At 44.1% G+C, this 20249-nt stretch overlaps 1 protein-coding gene across 4 annotated transcripts in view; it reads left to right on the top strand.

The window, feature by feature from the left end:
* The window catches only part of LOC137542384 (uncharacterized), a 104929-nt gene that overhangs the window by 68533 nt on the left and 16147 nt on the right, over positions 1 to 20249 (top strand). For all 4 annotated transcript variants that reach the window (XM_068264252.1, XM_068264253.1, XM_068264250.1 and 1 more), the window contains exons 9-10: positions 5891 to 6023; positions 10347 to 10543. In XM_068264252.1, coding sequence (XP_068120353.1) covers positions 5891 to 6023; positions 10347 to 10543 — 330 coding nt within the window. The remainder of the gene's footprint in view (positions 1 to 5890; positions 6024 to 10346; positions 10544 to 20249) is intronic.

Raw genomic sequence — 20249 nt, 5'->3', positions numbered from 1 at the left:
CCTGGCTAACCTTAAATGTAAGTATGGCTTTTTTTTTTTTTTTTAAATATCTCACCTGGCCTGCCTTTCCAATTTCTGTGGGGTGGGGGGGGGAAGGGGGGTTAGAAGGGGGCTCATCCGAAATTAGGCAGGTGGGCCGGTGATTTCTAATTACGCCCCTGGATTTAGTGTATATGAATAACATTATAAATTTTATTATTGCACACATTAGGGCTTTTCCTTTCAGACTCAGTGTTGTAGTTTTATAATTTATGGGATTTTACAGTAAAGGTGACCAACTAGGTGACCAACCAACCAATCGACCATCCAATTCAATTATTATAATCGAATTGGATGAAAAATTGTTGCAGCCAAGTGCATGTCCGACCGACAAAGCGACCAATTTCGGGACAGAAATTGGCTGCATGGTCGATTGCGCATGTTGGAAAATGTCGGGCTGAGGTTGGTTGGTTGGGTGCGCGGCGGTACGTCGGCTGAATTGCAAACGAACGACGAGACGACGAAACCCCTGCCGCTGCCACCGCAATCTATACATGTATGTAGTGTAGTGCATTTATACATTACCTGTCCAGTGTTAGCCTCCATGCGGTTTCCGTCCATCTCGCCGGGTTCCGCATACACGCCGGCGGTGCTCTGACGTCAAGAAGGCGCATATCGGCTGACGTCAGACGCTATGCGCCGCTAGTGTGTATGCGGCTGTTACCCGGCGAGATGGACGGACACCGGGCGGAAGCTGCTACAGGACGAGTAATGTATAAATGCACTACACTACATACATTTATACATTTGGGGGCAGCGGCGAGGCGGACAGCGGCGGCTCAGCCGATTCCCTGATGATTTCATGCTGAAATCTGACAGGAATCGGCCTGTAGTGTATGGACAGATTCGATTAGAGACAAATTTATCTCTAACCAGATTCAATTAGAGATAAATTTGTCTCTTGGTTGAATCAGCCCATATTCGTTCTAATGTATGACCACCTTAAAGAGACACTGAAGCGAAAAAAAATATATGATATAATGAATTGGTTGTGTACTATGAATAATTACTAGAAGATTAGCAGCAAAAAAAATATTCTCATATTTTTATTTTCAGGTATATAGTGCGTTTTCTAATATTGCATCATTCTATAATATGTGCAGATTACACAACGCTCAGCATTCAAAATGATTCCTTCAGAGCAGTCTGTGAAGTAATGAACTCTCCTCTGGCAGAGAAAAAGAAAACTGTTCACTTACATTTGAGATAATAAAAGTCAGAAGACAGCCCTCTCCACGATTTTGAAAGTCGTAGAGATTAATGGCTTTTTTGCATAGAGATAACAACTGGAGTTTCTTAACTCTTCCTGTACTGGAAACAATTACACGGATGTATCTGATCTTAATGTTTTATTTCTTATCTGTGCTACACATACAAATCATAATATCATCATTTTTTTTTCGCTTCAGTGTCTCTTTAAGTCCACTCTTCCGGTCCCCGGCCTGTGTATCCTGCCTGCGGCCTTGTTGTGTAATCCTGTCTGCGGCCTTGTTGTGTAATCCTGTCTGCGGCCTTGTTGTGTATCCTGCCTGCGGCCTTGGGACTGCACTGGTATTTGTGTTGTCTTAGGAGGTGTCACTGTGACATTACACACTGCAGCTCTTCCCTGCGGCCGCTCCCTGTTACCTACTTTGTAAGATTTCATAAAGAATTGCCTCAGTAACTGGTTTTACGAGTTCTAACCAGGCGACTGCTACTTCCTTGTCCAGACTGTTTACTTTGCCTCAATTGTTTTCTGTAGCTTGATTAAAAAATGTTTTATTACAGATCACATAGGCCTCAATTCACAGAGCTTTATCAAACACTTTATGGAACGTTTGATAATTTACCTCATGGGTAAAATCTAATTTTGAATTCACTAAGGTATTATAGAACTATTGAACGTTTTATTGATAAAACATTTAACAAATATGTAACACCTTAGTAAATTCAAATTTAGATTTTACCCATGAGGTAAATTATCAAACGTTTGATAAAGTGTTTGGTAAAGCAGCTGTGAATTGAGGCCATAGTGTTTCAGCAATAAAGGCCATTTTACATGTACATTTTTTTATAAATGGTAATGAGCCACATTAAAGGGAGTCTGAAGTGAAAATGAACGTACTATATAATGATTTGTATGTGTAACACAGCTAAGAGATAGAACATTAGTAGCACAGATATGAGTCTTATATTGTTTCCAGTACAGGAAGAGTTAAAGGGAGCCTAAACTGAAAGGGATATGGATGTTTCCTTTTAAACAATACTATTTGCTTGGCAGTCCTGCTGATCTTTGGCTGCAGTAGAGTCTGGATCACACACCTGAAACAAGCATGCAACTAATCCAGTCTGACTTCAGTCAGAGCACCTGATCTGCATGCTTGTTCAGGGGCTGTGGCTAAAAGTATTAGAGCTACAGGAGCAGCAGGAGAGTCAGGCAACTGGTATTTTAAAAGGAAAAATCCATATCCTTCTCAGTTTAGGTTCCCTTTAAGAAACTTCAGTTATCTATGCAAAAGAGCTTCTCTGAGCCCTCAGTGCTGTTTTCTGAAGGACTTATCTCAACTTGCTCACTGTTTCTTGTTTAAAGCAGTATAAAACCGGTATAAATATTAAATAAAACATGTTTTTCTACTTTTTATATGCCATACGGTTATCATATTTCCTTTTGTGCAAAAGGTGGATCAGCGCATCACCAGGCCGCTTCCGAATGGCCTACAATCAGAGGTGCACTGAGCCCCCCCAGAAACTGCAAACACACCTTGAACCCAAACAGAAGCTCTGCATATATACCAAAAGCAAAGCTGTTAAGTGGGAGCAGCTGACCAAAAATGAATTAAATTAGTACATGGCAAGGAAATGAACAGCGCTACTAAAAACAGATAAGTGCCTACCTGCAAAAGAGTGCAAGCCCCACTTGTGGGATATAATACACACCGAGCATACACATGACCTGTCTACCACTAGAGGAGGATGTTGGTTTCCTGTAACAGCTTGCATGCAACTTGTTAAGTACTCGTCCCTCCCACTGCGGAGAAGTCATCCCCCTATGGGAGGGGACCTAACACTAACTAAATCCTAACCTATGCATATGCATAGCCTGGGTGCGAGGTCATGTGTATACTAGGTGTGTATTTTATCCCACAAGTGGGGCTTGCACTCTGTTGCAGGTGGGCACTTATCTGTTTTTTAGTAGCGCTGCTCATTTCCTTGCTATGTACTAATTTAATTCATTTTTGGTCAGCTGCTCCCACTTAACAGCCATGCTTTGGTGTATATGCAGAGCTTCTGTTTGGGTTCAAGGTGGGTTTGTAGTTCCTGGGGGGGCTCAGCGCACCTCTGATTGGAGGCCATTCGGAGGCGGCCTGGTGATGCGCTGATCCACCTTTTGCGCAATTTTCAATTTTCGATTTTACGTGGTAGCGCACCCAGGCTATGCATATGCATAGGTTAGGATTTAGTTAGTGATAGGTCCCCTCCCATAGGGGGATGACTTCTCCGCAGTGGGAGGGACGAGTACTTAATACGTTGCATGCAAGCTGTTATAGGAAACCAACATCCTCCAGTGGTAGACAGGTCATGTGCATGCTAGGTGTGTATTTTATCCCACAAGTGGGGCTTGCACTCTCTTGCAGGTAGGCACTTATCTGTTTTTAAGTAGCGCTGCCGCTGCTCATTTCCTTGCCATATTTGCTTTTGTGCATAAGTATTATTATTCATTTAGAAATCATACGTTCCCAAAGTACACTTTTTTTGCTCTGAGAGCTGACATTGCATTTTATTCATAACTGCTTTATTCATCTTCTAACGTAAGCAGAAATGCTTTCTGATTGTCTGTCTGTTTTCAGGAGAGTCTGCAGTGTCAGAGAAGTGTTGGTTTACATTCCTCACTTGATACAATTAAATAATATATATAATATTAACTACAGTTCGGATGAGTCCAGCTTTGCTGGCAGGGAACTTTTAAGTCCTGTGTGTAACCCTTTGAATGCTGTTCTAGTAAAAAAAGCTCTGCTCTGTTGCACAGTTTAAAATACAGAGTGTGGTTTGTAAACTGCAAATATTAGAGAAAGGTGCAATGTTATAAAATAAAATAAGCTATATACCGGGGCTGATCGCGGCTGATCGGCAGACCGCGGGAGGACGGCGAGGGACTCGCACGCGCTTATGGGGCTGGAGGAAGCCCGGGTAAGTATCAGTTCTTCAGTTTCTGCCACCACTGGCTTACTTTACTCCCGAATCAGTATATTACTAACTGAAATCCCAAATTCCAACTGTAATCTACCTATTTGTCAGAGATGGTTCAGCAGACTTGTGCCTGAAATCTTAGGCTGGATACACACGGTTCGTTCCCGCACTCGATTCCCGTCGATTCATTTATTTCTGACATGTCCGATACGTGGTTCGATGGATCGTTAGGTCGATTTGCCATTTATTATTATTATTATTATTATTATTATTATTTAGTATTTATATAGTGCCGACATATTACGCAGCGCTGTACAGTGTATATATATATATCTTGTCACTAACTGTCCCTCAAAGGAGCTCACAATCTAATCCCTACTATTGCCATATGTCTATATTATGTGGTGTAAATACTGTAGTCTAGGGCCAATTTTTTAGAGGGAGCCAATTAACTTATCCGTATGTTTTTGGAATGTGGGAGGAAACTGGAGTGCCCGGAGGAAACCCACGCAGACACGGAGAGACCATACAAACTCTTTGCAGATAGTGCCCTGGCTGGGATTCGAACCAGGGACCCAGCGCTGCAAGGTGAGAGAGCTAACCACTACGCTACCGTGCTGCCCACTACATGGCAATCGCCCTAAAAATCATCGAAATGCGCTCGGAAATGTTCGGGAATAATCGATTAGTCGGGAATCAAGCGGCGCATTGGATGCGGGAATGAACTGTGTGTATTCAGCATTATGCTGGGTACACACTATGAGATTTTATGGTCGATTTACTGTCAGATCGATTTCCTATTAATGTTAATGGAAATCGATCAGAAAATGCTCGGAGATGGATCGGAAAGCAAATCAGACATGTTGGAAATAATTGGTCTGACAGTAAATCGACCATAAAATCTCATAGTGTGTACCCAGTATTAGTTCCACTTTGTCCATGACTCCCGTGTCAGCCTGCCATCCCACTTCCTGCTGATGTCTCATAAGACGCTGCCTCTCCTACCTCTTCCCTAGTGGCCTCCCCTCACTACTGAGCCGGCCTCCAGACCATTTATCAGGCACCATAAGAAATCATATTTCCCAAAATACATTTTATTGAAGAAACCTTCCTTTATAATCACTTCAAGAAGAAACCTCCATAATAAGTACAATAGTGCACAGTCAATTTTCTCTTATGAAACGGTGGTCGTAAATAAATGGGGGTCAATAAACATAGCAGAAGTTATGTTGCTGAATATGTCGCTGTCGCTTACAGAATATAGTAAAAATCTGTCAGGTCTTGGGCTGGTAAATTTCCTCATGGGGGGTTCTCAGTAGTATTTTTATTCTATACAAAAGCACTCAATGGAAAGGGTCTATACAAAGATGCTATCCAGCCTTCCTACTTGTTTGCACACTATTTTGGCAATTAGACTGACCAGCTGCCATCCAGGGAATGCTTTTGAAAATTAAGAAAACCGTTAGAATCTTCCAAGAGGAGATGGATTAGTCCAAAACCTGTATACTTTTACTACCTATTGTGACCTAGGAAAAAATAATTTATTGTGCATTTTAATGTGAAACAAATATGCATCTGATATGTATGTATATTACATTTTACATTTTTTTTTTATGATGGCCCTTTAAGAAACTTTTTTCCTAAGTTACAGGACCTGAACCCCTCTTTCTTTCCCCCCTTTCAGGTATGTGGATGGTCGGGTGATTGTGATAGAAGTGCTGCCAGATAGCCAGACTGAAATAGATGAGGTAGTCCTTGCTGGAGACCTCATTGATGAAATAAATGGTGTGTCATTACGTCATGCATATAATGGGCAGGTGAGGATAATTCATGTGACGGTTTTAGATTTCATGTATTTTTTTTTTTTTTGAGAAGTTGCAGTGAAAATGACATAATAGCCAATTAATACATGCAGTCAAATCTCATTAAATCAGAATCTATATTGCTTTGTCAGACAGTATATCAATCAGCTACGTTATCTAAGAATCCTATATAATTGCCCTGTCACTGCGTCCTCCTGTAACCCTGCGTTGTGCCGCGCCGCATGCGGACAGACTTCAGGGAAGAGGGCGGGCAAGTGCGCACGTGGGACGCAACCTGTGTTCATGGATAGATCGGCAAACATGCACGTCAGTGCGGGCATCATGGGGGGGGGGGGGGGGGATCATGGCCAAGGCCAGGTGCCAGTTTTTCAATGGGCGGGCCTTTTAACTAGCGTGTTATAAAATCCCTTGACAGAGCCTGTCAGTGAAACTCCATCTTCGATACAAAAGAGAAATAGGACTGGTCCTCCTCTTAAAGGGAACCAGAGAGGAATGGGTTGTTAAAATAGAAAAAGCTTTTATACATACCTGGGGCTTCTTCCAGCCCCATAAGCCTGGATCGCTCCCACACCGCCATCCTCCGCTTCCTGGAACCGCCGGTACCGGGCCCGTCACTTCCGGCGGACGCGGCCAATTGTCCACATCACAGGGGCTCCCTCCATACCCGTACGCATGCGGCTGCGTAGTAGGCAGCCTCATGCGTACTTATATAGAGGGAGCTTCGTGTGATGCGGAGAATCAGCCGCGTCCGCCGGCCGACTCGCGGCAATGACGGGACTCGGTACCGGCGGATCCAGGCAGCAGAGGACGGCGGCGTGGGAGCGATCCGTGCGTATGGGGCTGGAGGAAGCCCCAGGTATGTATAAAACCTTTTTTTGATCCTCTCTGGTTCCCTTTAACCTTAACTGAGAAGGATATGGATTTTTCCTTTTGAAATACCAGTTGCCTGACTCTCCTGCTGATCCTGTGTCTCTAATACTTTTAGCCACAGCCCCTGAACAAGCATGCAGACCAGGTGCTCTGACTGAAGTCAGACTGGATTAGCTGCATGCTTGTTTCAGGTGTGTGATTCAACCACTATTGCAGCCAAAGAAATCAGCAGGAGAGTCAAGCAACTGGTATTGTTTAACCATTTTCGCCGTTTTGGACGTGACTTTCACATCCAAAAAGCTGCTGCGCGTGTCTGCGCGCTCTTGCACGTGCACCGGTGCGCTCCTATGCCGCCCCCGGTAGCCCTTAGATCAATGAATGGCAACATTGTTCCCATTCATTGATCTAAGTCCCCGGTAGAAAAAACTATGGCTTCTTTTCAGAGGCCACGTTCTTTCTGAAAAAGAAAATCACGTTTTCCTTGTAGTTCCTGTAAGCGAGCGTGCTCGCACACAGGATAGAAAAACAAAAAAATAGTAAAACTACATGCACATACATTTTTATTTTTCACAGATAACACAATAAATTACATTTAAAATTAACAGTTTACCTCCCACACCCAAAAAATACCCAAATAAAATTTTAACTAAAAAAAAAAAAAAAAATTTACAATTTTTTAAATTAAAACATAAATAGTTACCTAAGGTCTGAACTTTTTAAATATGCATGTCAAGTTGGTATATTACTAATATTTTTTTAATTATAAGCTTGTAAATAGTGTTGGATGCAAAACTGAAAAAATGCACCTTTTTGTTTCCAAATAAAATATTGTCGCCATACATTGTGATAGGGACATCATTTAAATGGTGTAATAACCGGGACAAATGGGCAAATAAAATGTGTGGGTTTATTTATGATAGCATGTATTATTTTAGCTATAATGGCCAAAAACTGAGAAATTATTTTTTTTCCAATTTTTTTTCTTAATATTCCTATTAAAATGCATTTAGAAAAAAAATAATTCTTAGCAAAATTTACCACCGAAAGAAAACCTAATTGGTGGTGGAAAAAAACAGATATAGATCAATTCATTGTGATAAGTAGTGATAAAGTTATTGGCGAATGAATGGGAGGTGAAAATTGCTCAGATGCATCAGGTGAAAAACGACTGAAGTGGTTAAGAGGAAACATCCATATCCCTCTTAGTTAAGGTTCCCTTTAAGAGGACATTCAGGATTATCATTTTTACTAACAAAATAAATTCAGCAACTTTTACTTTACCAGTTACAAAATTATAAAACCAAGATCAGTAGCCATCCATCTCCTGGTTCTATCCCAGAAAAAGTCAGCGTTTCCTGCACACCCTTCATATAAGCCAAAGATTTGTGTGTGGGGTGCTCAAGCCAAATGATTGGACCGCTTGATAACGCTCTATTGGCCAATAGGCAATCATCAGATGAGGCCGGCACTCCCAGCAATGCGTTGTAGATGAAAGCCAATGTTTCCTGACACACATGTCCCTTCATCAGGGCATAACAGGGGTATCCAACAATATCACCCGGGCAGAAGGGCTGGGCAATCACTCACTAGCAGGGGTTGTGCTGCTGCTGCATCACGTGTTCATACAGCACCATTCATTGTGAGATTAGGTTGGCCAGTCGAGTTTGCAGCACTCTGTTCCGTGGCCAGGGAGTAATAGTTGCCACCTTTTAGTTTAGGATTTGTGTAGTAAATTCTATTACCTTGCCGGTCTCTGATATGCTGAAATATACAGGCTAGATTATACAGGTTAATATTCAGGGGGGTTAAAGAGGAACTCCAGTGAAAATAATGTAATTAAAAAAAAGCTTAATTTTTACCATAATTATGTATAAATGATTTAGTCAGTGTTTGCTCAATGTAAAATCTTTCCTCTCCCCGATTTACATTCTGACATTTATTACATGGTGACACTGTTACTGTGGGCAGGTTATGTAGCTGCTCCTAGCTGTTTTGGCTGTTAGAGACAGCTGTAAACAGCCATTTCCTGTCTGAGAACATTGTTACATTGTAACAAACTGCCAAAAGTACCGCAGTACCAGAGCTTCTTGTGGGAGGGGTTTCAGCACAAAATCAGTCATACAGCGCCCCCTGATGGTCTATTTGTGAAAAGCATTATATTTCTCATGTAAAGTGGGGTATCAGCTACTGATTGGGATAAAGTTCAATTCTAGGTTGGAGTTTCTCTTTAACCCCAGCTCTTTTTTTAATTTATTGCCTACATTTTTTTTTTCTAGGAGATAATTTTTCATCTTCTGTTATAAAATAACTTTTCAGCACTTTGCAATTAAAAAAAAAGTATAACAAAATACCATAGTGGATAAAGTACTGTCAATTATTCTGAGTATTTTCCTAGTTGCTGCTGGCTTAAAGGATACCTGAAGTGACATGTGACATGATGAGATAGACATGGGTATGTACAGTGCCTAGCACACAAATAACTAGGCGGTGTTCCTTTTTTTCTTTATCTGCCTGAAAGAGTTAAATATCAGGTATGTAAGTGGCTGACTCAGCCCTGACTCAGACAGGAAGTGACTACAGTGTGACCCTCACTGATAAGAAATTCCAACTATAAAACACTTTCCAAGCAGAAAATGGCTTCTGAGAGCAAGAAAAAGATAAAAAGGGTAATTTCTTATCAGAGAGGGTCACACTGTAGTCACTTCCTGTCTGAGTCAGCCACTTACATACCTGATATTTAACTCTTTCAGGCAGAGAAAGAAAAAAAGGAACACAGCCTAGTTATTTGTGTGCTAGGCACTGTACATACCCATGTCTATCTCATCATGTCACATGTCACTTCAGGTATCCTTTAAGACATTTGATTGCATAGGTGTGAAAATGTCATCTAGGAAAAAATGAAATAAGGGTGTTTGTGTATAAATCACACATGAACTGGATACTTGTAACTTACCTGGTGCTTTTTTTTTTTTTTAAAACCGCCTATTGCCTGTCCTAAAATGAGGGATCATGACCCACAGCCACCCCGCAGGGCCTAACACATGTCGCCGGTGAATGCCGGCTTCTTCGGAGACCACGCCCCCTACATCGCTCACATCCTCTTTATGTAATAACGGCATACCGTCAAGGAGGAAAGTGCTGCGTTGCCATGGCAGCGCAACTTGCGTCACCCCAATGCGGGGAATATACAGGAAGTGAGCGCTATGACCAGTGCAGAGGTTAGGGTAAAGTTCATTTTGAATTTGGTGCTTTTAAGGACAACTGTAGCAAGAAGTATGTGGAGGCTGCCATATTTAATTCCTTTTAAACAATACCAGTTGCCTGGCTGTCCTGCTGATCTCTTTGGCTGAATATAGTACATTGTGAAAGCCGTATTTGTATTGTACATCAGTTCATTTTTGCACGTAATGTTGCTTTGTGTTGATGAACCTTCATATCATTGTTCAGGCTGGCACAGTACTAAGTAGAATAAAGGGCGAGCCTCTAGAATTCCGGATTATCCGCTGGCGATGGAAGAATGGGGAAGTCTTTCGTCCCCTGATACCGTATCTTAAAGGTGTCCAGGAGCGGGTCCCAAACTTTCAACTCCAACAGAAGCCCAGAAACCAAGAAAGACTCCAGGATACTCCACAGCAGGATGGCCGGTGAGATCTGCAGCCCAAATTCCGGGCACAGTAATAAGTACACTGTGTAAGCTTTAGTGCTGAAATGTTACTTTTTGTGTCATCCAAGACCTACCCTGCTAGGTAAATGTGTTAAAGTGAACCTCCGGACTAAAAATCGACTCAGCAGCACTGAAAAGGCCTGGTGTTTCTTTAACAGTTTCACAGCATCAGAACTTTGTTTCTCTTATACAAGCCTCATTTTTAGCTGCACAGAAGAAAACTGCCCGGGCTTTTTTCCCCTGATGCTGTGCAAAGCATGATGGGATTTCTGGTGTTGTTGCTCTCGTTCTGCTGTTTTGGTGCAATTTTTTTTTTTTTACATTTTGAATTTGACATTTGAAGCCTAGCGTGTGCAGCTGGGAGGGGTGATCAGGACACAGGACAGCTGGAACTGTGTCTCCTGCTCCTTGTCACCTCCTTTCAACCAAAAAGATGGCTGCCCCCATGACAAAGATGGCAGCCCCTATGAATCACAAACATTTGCCTGGTCTTTTAAAACAGGGTGGGTGAGAGATTATATTACCTATCCTAATTAACATAACTAATGTACCTTGATGACAGTATGTTTGTTTAGGCTGAAGTTCCCCTTTAAGTCGTCCCAGGCAGCCCAGTTCTTTAGGCCTCTTTCACATTAGGTAACGCATGCACAAACCTGATTTCATGCATGTGTTGTGAGCTGCGGCGTGATGTCCAGAAGTTGCGGTGCGACGTTGATCAGTGACGGTAGTTCTAATTTACCTGACGGGAAAATGTTGGCGCTGGACGATTAAAAGCTCCCAGATGCGTTACAACGTAACGCTCTGGAATGTTTTCTCTAATGTGAAAGATAACATGAAAGCCAAATAGACTCTCATGTTATCTCTCTAACCGCATCCTAGGAGAAATCCGTCACAACACCCGGATCAGATCCTAGTGTGAGAGCCCTCAGGAAATGCTGCTAGGTCAGAGCGTCATGATTCTGATGAGACTGCAAGAGGGCGGGGCAGATGAAGGAGTCTGAGTAGATTGGCCTGATGTTCTGGAAGTGTGAGCTGCAGAAAGCAACTAGCAAAAAAAAAAGTTCCTTACCTGAATCCGTTTATCATAGTAGGAAATAGCATTAAAGAGGAACTCCAGTGAAAATAAAGTAATAAAAAAAGTGCTTCATTTTTACAATAATTATGTATAAATGATTTAGTCGGTGTTTGTCCACTGTAAAATCTTTTAAATCCCTGATTTACATTCGGACATTTACTGCATGGTGACATTTTTACTGTTGGCAGGCAGCGATGGGCTCAAATTTGGATTCGGGTGATCCGGATAGTTGCTATCTGGATTTTACCCAGTAATGCTGTGTGGGCCGGCCGGGGGAGGGGGGGGGGGAGACGTGTCGAGCTTACCTGTCTGACGTCTTCTTCGTCCGTCCCTCGGCGCCTCCCACGATGCGCTCCACGCGCATCACGTGACTACAAACACTTCCTCCTTCAACCCGGAAGGAGGAAGTGTTTGTAGTCACGTGACCGTCGCTTGGAGCGCATTGTGGGAGGTGCAGAGGGACAGACCGAAGAAGATGTCAGACAGGTAAGCTTGACCCCCACCCCCCGCACAGCATTACTGGGTGAAATCCGGATAGCAACTATCCGGATCACCCGAATCCAAATTTGAGCCCATCGCTGTTGGCAGGTGATGTCGCTGCTGCTTGTTTTTTTGGCAGTTGGAAACAGCTGTAAACAGCTATTTCCCACAATGCAACAGGGTTCACAGACAGGAAACTGCCAGGAGTATCGCGGTCCTCAGAGTTTCTTGTGGGAGGAGTTTCACCACAATATCAGCCATACAGCGCCCCCTGATGATCCGTTTGTGAAAAGGAATAGATTTCTCATGTATAAGGGGGTATCAGCTACTGATTGGGATAAAGTTCAATTCTTGGTCGGAGTTTCTCTTTAAAGGACAACTGTAGTGAAAAGTATATGGAGGCTGCCATATTAAATTTACATTTAAGAAATACCAGTTACCTGGCTATCCTGCTGGTCCTCTGCCTCTAATACTTTCAGCCATAACCCCTGAACAAGCATGCAGCAGATCAGGTGTTTCTGACACTTTTGTCAGATCTGACAAGATTAGCTGCATGCTTGTTTCTGATGTGATTCAAACAATACTGCATTCAGATAGACCAGCAGGGCTGCCAGGCAACCAGTATTGATTAAAAGAAAATAAATATGGCAGCCTCCATATACCTCTCACTACAGTTGTCCTTTAAGGGTTATTGGGGTAAGTTAGGCACCGATATTAGGAGGTTTGGTGTTAGGGGACAGGGATGAACAGCCTAATGCACTGAAGTTAATGGCGGGAGAGAGAATTCCACTTTCCCCATTGACTTTAATGCGTCTGTTGGAATGTTGGGCACCGATGAGGAGATGAAGTTGGGCAGGGTGGTTAGTGTTATGCATCAATAAGGGGATTATGTTGAGGGAACTTAGAAAGGCATCAGAAAAGTATTATGTTTGGTATGGAGGTGAGCTTTAGGCATTGGAGTGTAACGATTGTGGAATCATCTCCGTGGTCAGCGCACCAGACGTGCGCTGACACGGCGGATTTCCTCCACAAGCGTATAAATTTGCAGGAACCCAGCAGTAGGTGCAATGCACCTGCAGAGGGAAATTCCTGACGGCAGGTGGAGCTGTGGAGTGCAGAGGAACAGCTCCTCTGCTCTACCACACACGCCAGACAGGAATTGTACGAAGGGAAGAACCGTAATCGCAAGAGAAGCGATTGAGAGTGAGCACAGAGACAGATTGTGTGTGTGCATAAAACTAGTTGCCAACCCGCGACTGTGCACACACCACAGCAGATACGAAGCAGGAACGCGATCGCGAGAGGTGCGATCGCCAGACGTGACACAAGGCTACAGCAAGGCGGAGCACGAGAGTAGCAAAGGCACAGCAAATCATACAATGAGGAGATACGGAAAATAACAAACGCTAGCTAACCGCGAACACCGCACTCATTCGCAACAGTGCACGCGGTTGTGCGCGGTCTCCACGTGATAAGCACAATAGAGACAAGCACGCCTAACTAACCATCGACAGACAAACATGAAACAGAGGACGCGAACGCTTGTTTAACGGTTACCTCACCAAGCCTCCAGCAAGCGTCCGTAGCAGACAAGACAGACACATGAAAACAGGGACAAGCGAGAGATAGGATCCACAGCACTAGCGAGAAGCGAGTGCGATCCAGGTACAGAGTAGCAGAACAGAAGGATCCACAGCACTAGCGAAAAGTGGCTAGCGCGATCCCAGGAGACAGAACAGAAGGATCCACAGCGCTAGCGAAAAGTGGCTAGCGCGATCCCAGGAGACAGAACAGAAGGATCCACAGCGCTAGCGAAAAGTGGCTAGCGCGATCCCAGGAGACAGGACAGAAGAGATAGCTGGTAGCAACCGCTGCACCAGCTATACTCCAAGAACAGAGATCAGAACCATTTCCTGTCGACCACCGCTGGGACAGGACAACAGCAACAGAACAAACAAACAGATAAACAATCCTAACTGCACTAGGGAATCTGCCTAGCACAGTTTCCAGGAATTACTCTAAGCTGATCTTTAAACCAAGAGCATGGCTGACACTCTCCAGAGTGTTTCACAGGAAGACTCCTTATGAACAGCAAAACATTGTGGGACACACATAGTACTTATAGTACACGCCTCCAATGAATGTGGCCAGGCAATTTGTATGACAACGTATGCAAATTCCTCTGCAAGCACAAGCTGCAAAACTGACAGAAGCTCTTCTTTCCAGAGTCCTGCAGCATGCAAACCTACACAATGGTCAAAAAGCTGCCTGCCTGCGCAGGCAGCTGAGCAAATCATCACATGGAGATTGGAATTAACAACTTAAAGTGAACCAGAGACGAAGCACCCTTGTGTATTTTACCATAGAAATCAGTGGGAACATTAGAGAAAACATTTACCATGCTCTCTGTTCCATCCTCACTGCTAAAAGTGTCTGTTATCTAGCTGAGATAAGAATCCCGGACTGAGCATTGATTCTGGCTTTGCTATAATGACTCAGCTATAATGATTCCTGAGCAAAGCCAGCAGGGGGCAGGCTTGGACTTGAAGACAGCAAAGAACACAGTCTCAGCTATAATTATTCTGTAGCAAAGCCAGACCGACTGCTTAGTCGGGATTCTTATCTTAGAGGTGATAACAGGCAAATTAAACAGAGAACAATGTAACAAAGAGCAGATTAGGTGTTTACTGTCATGTTCCCACTGATTTATAAGGTAAAATACATGAGGTTGCTTCATCTCTGGTTCTCTTTAAGGACTGCAGTCATAAAACCCCTTAAAGTGAACCTCCGGACTAAAAATCGACTCAGAAGCACTGAAAAGGCTTGGTGTTTCTTTAACAGTTTCACAGCATCAGAACTTTGTTTCACTTATACAAGCCTCACTTTTAGCTGCACAGAAGAAAACTGCCCGGGCTTTTTTCCCCTGATGCTGTGCAAAGCATGATGGGATTTCTGATGTTGTTGTTCTCGTTCTGCTGTTTTGGTGCAATTTTTTTTTTTTACTTTTTGAATTTGACATTTGAAGCCTAGCGTGTGCAGCTGGGAGGGGTAATCAGGACACAGGACAGTTGGAACTGTGTCTCCTGCTCCTTGTTACCTCCTTTCAACCAAAAAGATGGCTGCCCCCATGACAAAGATGGCAGCCCCCATGAATCTCAAACATTTTCTTGTTCTTTTAAAACAGGGTGGGTAAGAGATTATATTACCTATCTATTCTAATTAACATAACTAATGTAACTTGATGACAGTATGTTTGTTTAGGTTGAAGTTCCTCTTTAAGGACCAGAGCCTTTTTTTCCATTCAGACCACTGCAGCTTTAACGGTTTATTGCTCGGTCATACAACCTACCACCTAAATGAATTTTACCTCCTTTTCTTGTCGCTAATACAGCTTTCTTTTGGTGCGATTTGATTGCTGCTGTGAGTTTTACTTTTTATTATATTCATCAAAAAAGACATGAATTTTGTCAAAAAAATGACTTTTTTTACTTTCTGTGCTGACATTTTTCAAATAAAGTAAAATTTCCTATACATTTGAGCGCGAAAGTTATTCTGATACATGTCTTTGACAAAAAAAAACCCATTCAGTGTATATTTATTGGTTTGGGTAAAAGTTATAGTGTTTACAAACTATGGTGCAAAAAGTGAATTTTCCCATTTTGAAGCATCTCCAAATTTTCTGACCCCCTGTCATGTTTCATGAGGTGCTAAAATTCCAGGATAGTATAAATACCCCCCAAATGACCCTATTTTGGAAAGAAGACATCCCAAAGTATTCACTGAGGCATGGTGAGTTCATAGAAGATTTTATTTTTTGTCACAAGTTAGCGGAAAATGACACTTTGTGACAAAAAAAAAGGGGAAAAAAGTTTCAATTTCTTCTAACTTGCGACAAAAAAAAAATGAAATCTGCCGCGGACTCTTCATGCCCCTCTCTGAATACCTTGAAGTGTCTACTTTCCAAAATGGGGTCATTTGTGGGGTGTGTTTACTGTCCTGGCATTTTGGGGGGTGCTAAATTGTAAGCACCCCTGTAAAGCCTAAAGGTGCTCATTGGACTTTGGACCCCTTAGCGCAGTTGGGCTGCAAAAAAAGTGCCCTACATGTGGTATTGCCGTACTCAGGAGAAGTAGTATAATGTGTTTTGGGGTGTATTTTTACACATACCCATGCTGGGTGGGAGAAATATATCTGTAAATGACAATTTTTTTATTTGTTTTACACACAATTGTCCATTTACAGAGATATTTCTCCCACTCAGCATGGGTATGTGTAAAAATACACCCCAAAACACATTATACTACTTCTCCTGAGTATGGCGATACCACATGTGTGGCACTTTTTTGCACCCTAACTGCGCTAAGGGGCCCAAAGTCCAATGAGTACCTTTAGGATTTCACAGGTCATTTTGCGACATTTGGTTTCAAGACTACTCACGGTTTAGGGCCCCTAAAATGCCAGGGCAGTATAGGAACCCTACAAATGACCCCATTTTAGAATGAAGACACCCCAAGGTATTCCGTTAGGAGTATGGTGAGTGCATAGAATATTTTATTTTTTGTCACAAGTTAGCGGAAATTGATTTTAATTGTTTTTTTTTCACAAAGTGTCATTTTCCGCTAACTTGTGACAAAAAATAAAATCTTCTATGAACTCACCATACTCCTAACGGAATACCTTGGGGTGTCTTCTTTCTAAAATAGGGTCATTTGTGGGGTTCCTATACTGCCCTGGCATTTTAGGGGCCCTAAACCGTGAGGAGTAGTCTTGAAACCAAATGTCGCAAAATAACCTGTGAAATCCTAAAGGTACTCATTGGACCTTGGGCCCCTTAGCGCAGTTAGGGTGCAAAAAAGTGCCACACATGTGGTATCGCCGTACTCAGGAGAAGTAGTATAATGTGTTTTGGGGTGTATTTTTACACATACCCATGCTGAGTGGGAGAAATATCTCTGTAAATGGACAATTGTGTGTAAAAAGAATAAAAAAATTGTCATTTACAGAGATATTTCTCCCACCCAGCATGGGTATGTGTAAAAATACACCCCAAAACACATTATACTACTTCTCCTGAGTAGGGCAATACCACATGTGCGGCACTTTTTTGCAACCTAGGTGCGCTAAGGGGCCTAACGTCCTATTCACAGGTCATTTTGAGACATTTGGATTCTAGACTACTCCTCACGGTTTAGGGCCCCTAAAATGCCAGGGCAGTATAGGAACCCCACAAGTGACCCCATTTTAGAAAGAAGACACCCCAAGGTATTATGTTAGGAGTATGGTGAGTTCATAGAAGATTTTATTTTTTGTCACAAGTTAGCGGAACTTGATTTGTATTGGTTTTTTTTTCACAAAGTGTCAATTTCCGCTAACTTGTGACAAAAAAAAAATCTTCTATGAACGCTTCATACACCTAACAGAATACCTTGGGGTGTCTTTTTTTCTAAAAAGGGGTCACTTGTGGAGTTCCTATACTGCCCTGGCATTCAGTGGCGTAGCTAAGGAGATGTGGGCCCCGATGCAAGTTTTACAATGGGGCCCCCCAAGCACTCGATACATAAAAATTGATACGGCGCACCAAAACCTGCCAATGGCAACTACAGTGTCAGAGGTGGACGAAGGGGATGGGGAACTGTTTGTTAATGATTACCACTATTCAAAGTATCTATAGAAGTGATAATTACCAGCACAGGGACCAATAAAGAGCTAATACTGTAGTTGAGGGAGGGCCCTTTGGGGCCCCTCTGGCCCAAGGGCCCCGATGCGGTGGCTACCTCTGCACCCCCTATTGCTACACCCCTGCTGGCATTTTACGGGCCCAAAACCGTGAGTCGTCTGGAAACCAAATGTCTCAAAATGACTGTTCAGTGGTATAAGCATCTGCAAATTTTGATGGCAGGTGGTCTATGAGGGGGCGAATTTTGTGGAACCGGTCATAAGCAGGGTGGCCTCTTACATGACAGGTTGTATTGGGCCTGATCTGATGGATAGGGGTGCTAGGGGGGTGACAGGTGGTGATTGATGGGTGTCTCAGGGGGTGGTTAGAGGGGAAAATAGATGCAATCAATGCACTGGGGAGGTGATCGGAAGGGGGTCTGAGGGGGATCTGAGGGTTTGGCCGAGTGATTAGGAGCCCACACAGGGCAAATTAGGGCCTGATCTGATGGGTAGGTGTGCTAGGGGGTGACAGGAGGTGATTGATGGGTGTCTCAAGGTGTGATTAGTGGGGGGAATAGATGCAAGCAATGCACTGGCGAGGTGATCAGGGCTGGGGTCTGAGGGCGTTCTGAGGGTGTGGGCGGGTGATTAGGTGCCCTAGGGGCAGATAGGGGTCTAATCTGATGGGTAGCAGTGACAGGGGCTGATTGATGGGTGATCAGTGGGTGATTAGATGGCAGAACAGATGTAAACAATGCACTTTGGAGGTGATCTGAGGGTAGGTCTGGGGCAATCTGATGGTGTGGGAGGGTGATCAGATTGCCCGCAAGGGGCAGGTTAGGGGCTGATTGATGGGTGGCAGTGACAGGGGGTGATTGATGGGTGGCAGTGACAGGGGGTGATTGATGGGTGATTGATAGGTGATTGACAGGTGATTGACAGGTGATCAGTGGGTTATTACAGGGAAGAACAGATGTAAATATTGCACTGGCGAATTGATAAGGGGGGGAGGGGGGGTCTGAGGGCAATCTGAGCGTGTGGGGCAGGTGATTGGGTGCCCGCAAGGGGCAAATTAGGGTCTAGTCTGATGGGTAACAGTGACAGGTGGTGATAGGGGGTGATTGATGGGTAATTAGTGGGTGTTTACAGGAGAGATTAGATGTAAACACTGCACTTGGGAGGTGATCTGACGTCGGATCTGCGGGCGATCTATTGGTGTGGGTGATCAGATTGCCCGCAAGGGGCAGGTTAGGGGCTGATTGATGGCTGGCAGTGACAGGGGGTGATTGATGGGTGGCAGTGACAGGGAGTGATTGACAGGTGATCAGTGGGTTATTACAGGGAAGAACGGATGTAAATAATGAACTGGCGAATTGATAAGGGGGGGGTCTGAGGGCAATCTGAGCGTGTGGGCGGGTGATTGGGTGCCCGCAAGGGGCAGATTAGGGTCTAATCTGATGGGTGGTGATAGGGGGTGATTGATGGGTGATTGATGGGTAATTAGTGGGTGTTTAGAGTAGAGAACAGATGTAAACACTGCACTTGGGAGGTGATCTGATGTCGGATCTGCGGGCGATCTATTGGTGTGGGTGGGTGATCAGATTGCCCGCAAGGGGCAGATTAGGGGCTGATTGATGGGTGGCAGTGACAGGGGGTGATTGACGGGTGATTGACGGGTGATTGACGGGTGATTGACGGGTGATTGACGGGTGATTGACAGGTGATCAGGGGGGATAGATGCATACAGTACACAGGGGGAGGGGGGGTCTGGGGAGAATCTGAGGGGTGGGGGGGGGTGATCAGGAGTACCCAGGGGGCAGTTTAGGGACTAAAAGAAAAAATAGCATTGATAGATAGTGACAGGGAGTGATTGATGGGTGATTAGGGGGGTAATTGTGTGCAAACAGTGGTCTGGGGGGTGGGCAGGGGGGGGGGGGGGTCTGAGGGGTGCTGTGGGCGATCAGGGGGCAGGGGGGGGGCAGATCAGTGTGCTTGGGTGCAGACTAGGGTGGCTGAAGCCTGCCCTGGTGGTCCCTCGGACACTGGGACCACCAGGGCAGGAGGCAGCCTGTATAATACACTTTGTAAACATTACAAAGCGTATTATACGCTTCCTATCCGGCGATCGTCGGGTTAACAACCTGCCGGCGCTTCCAATTGGCCGGCGGGTTGACGTCGCGGGTGGGCGGAGCCTATTGCCGGCGGATGCGCGCGCATCCCAGCGCGCGATCCCCGGCAAAACAGTGCCCCAGGACCTGACGCCATTCTGTGTTACGTGGTCCTGGGGCTGCCACTTTGCCGCCGCCAATATGAAGTAGGCGGTCGGCAAGTGGTTAAACAGAATCCATCAGGTTTGAGCAAACAAAGGGGGAAAAGTGCCGAGTCACCCACCAAAAGCCGATCTCTGTAATAGTATTTTAGTCATCCTGCTGTTTACTTACCAATATACATTTAGATGGTTTAAAGGTGGCCA

This window comes from Hyperolius riggenbachi, chromosome 12, assembly GCF_040937935.1.
Source record: "Hyperolius riggenbachi isolate aHypRig1 chromosome 12, aHypRig1.pri, whole genome shotgun sequence".
Classification (NCBI taxonomy): domain Eukaryota; kingdom Metazoa; phylum Chordata; class Amphibia; order Anura; family Hyperoliidae; genus Hyperolius; species Hyperolius riggenbachi.
Note: the sequence above shows the minus strand (reverse complement) of the source record. Positions and strands in the feature narration are given on the sequence as shown.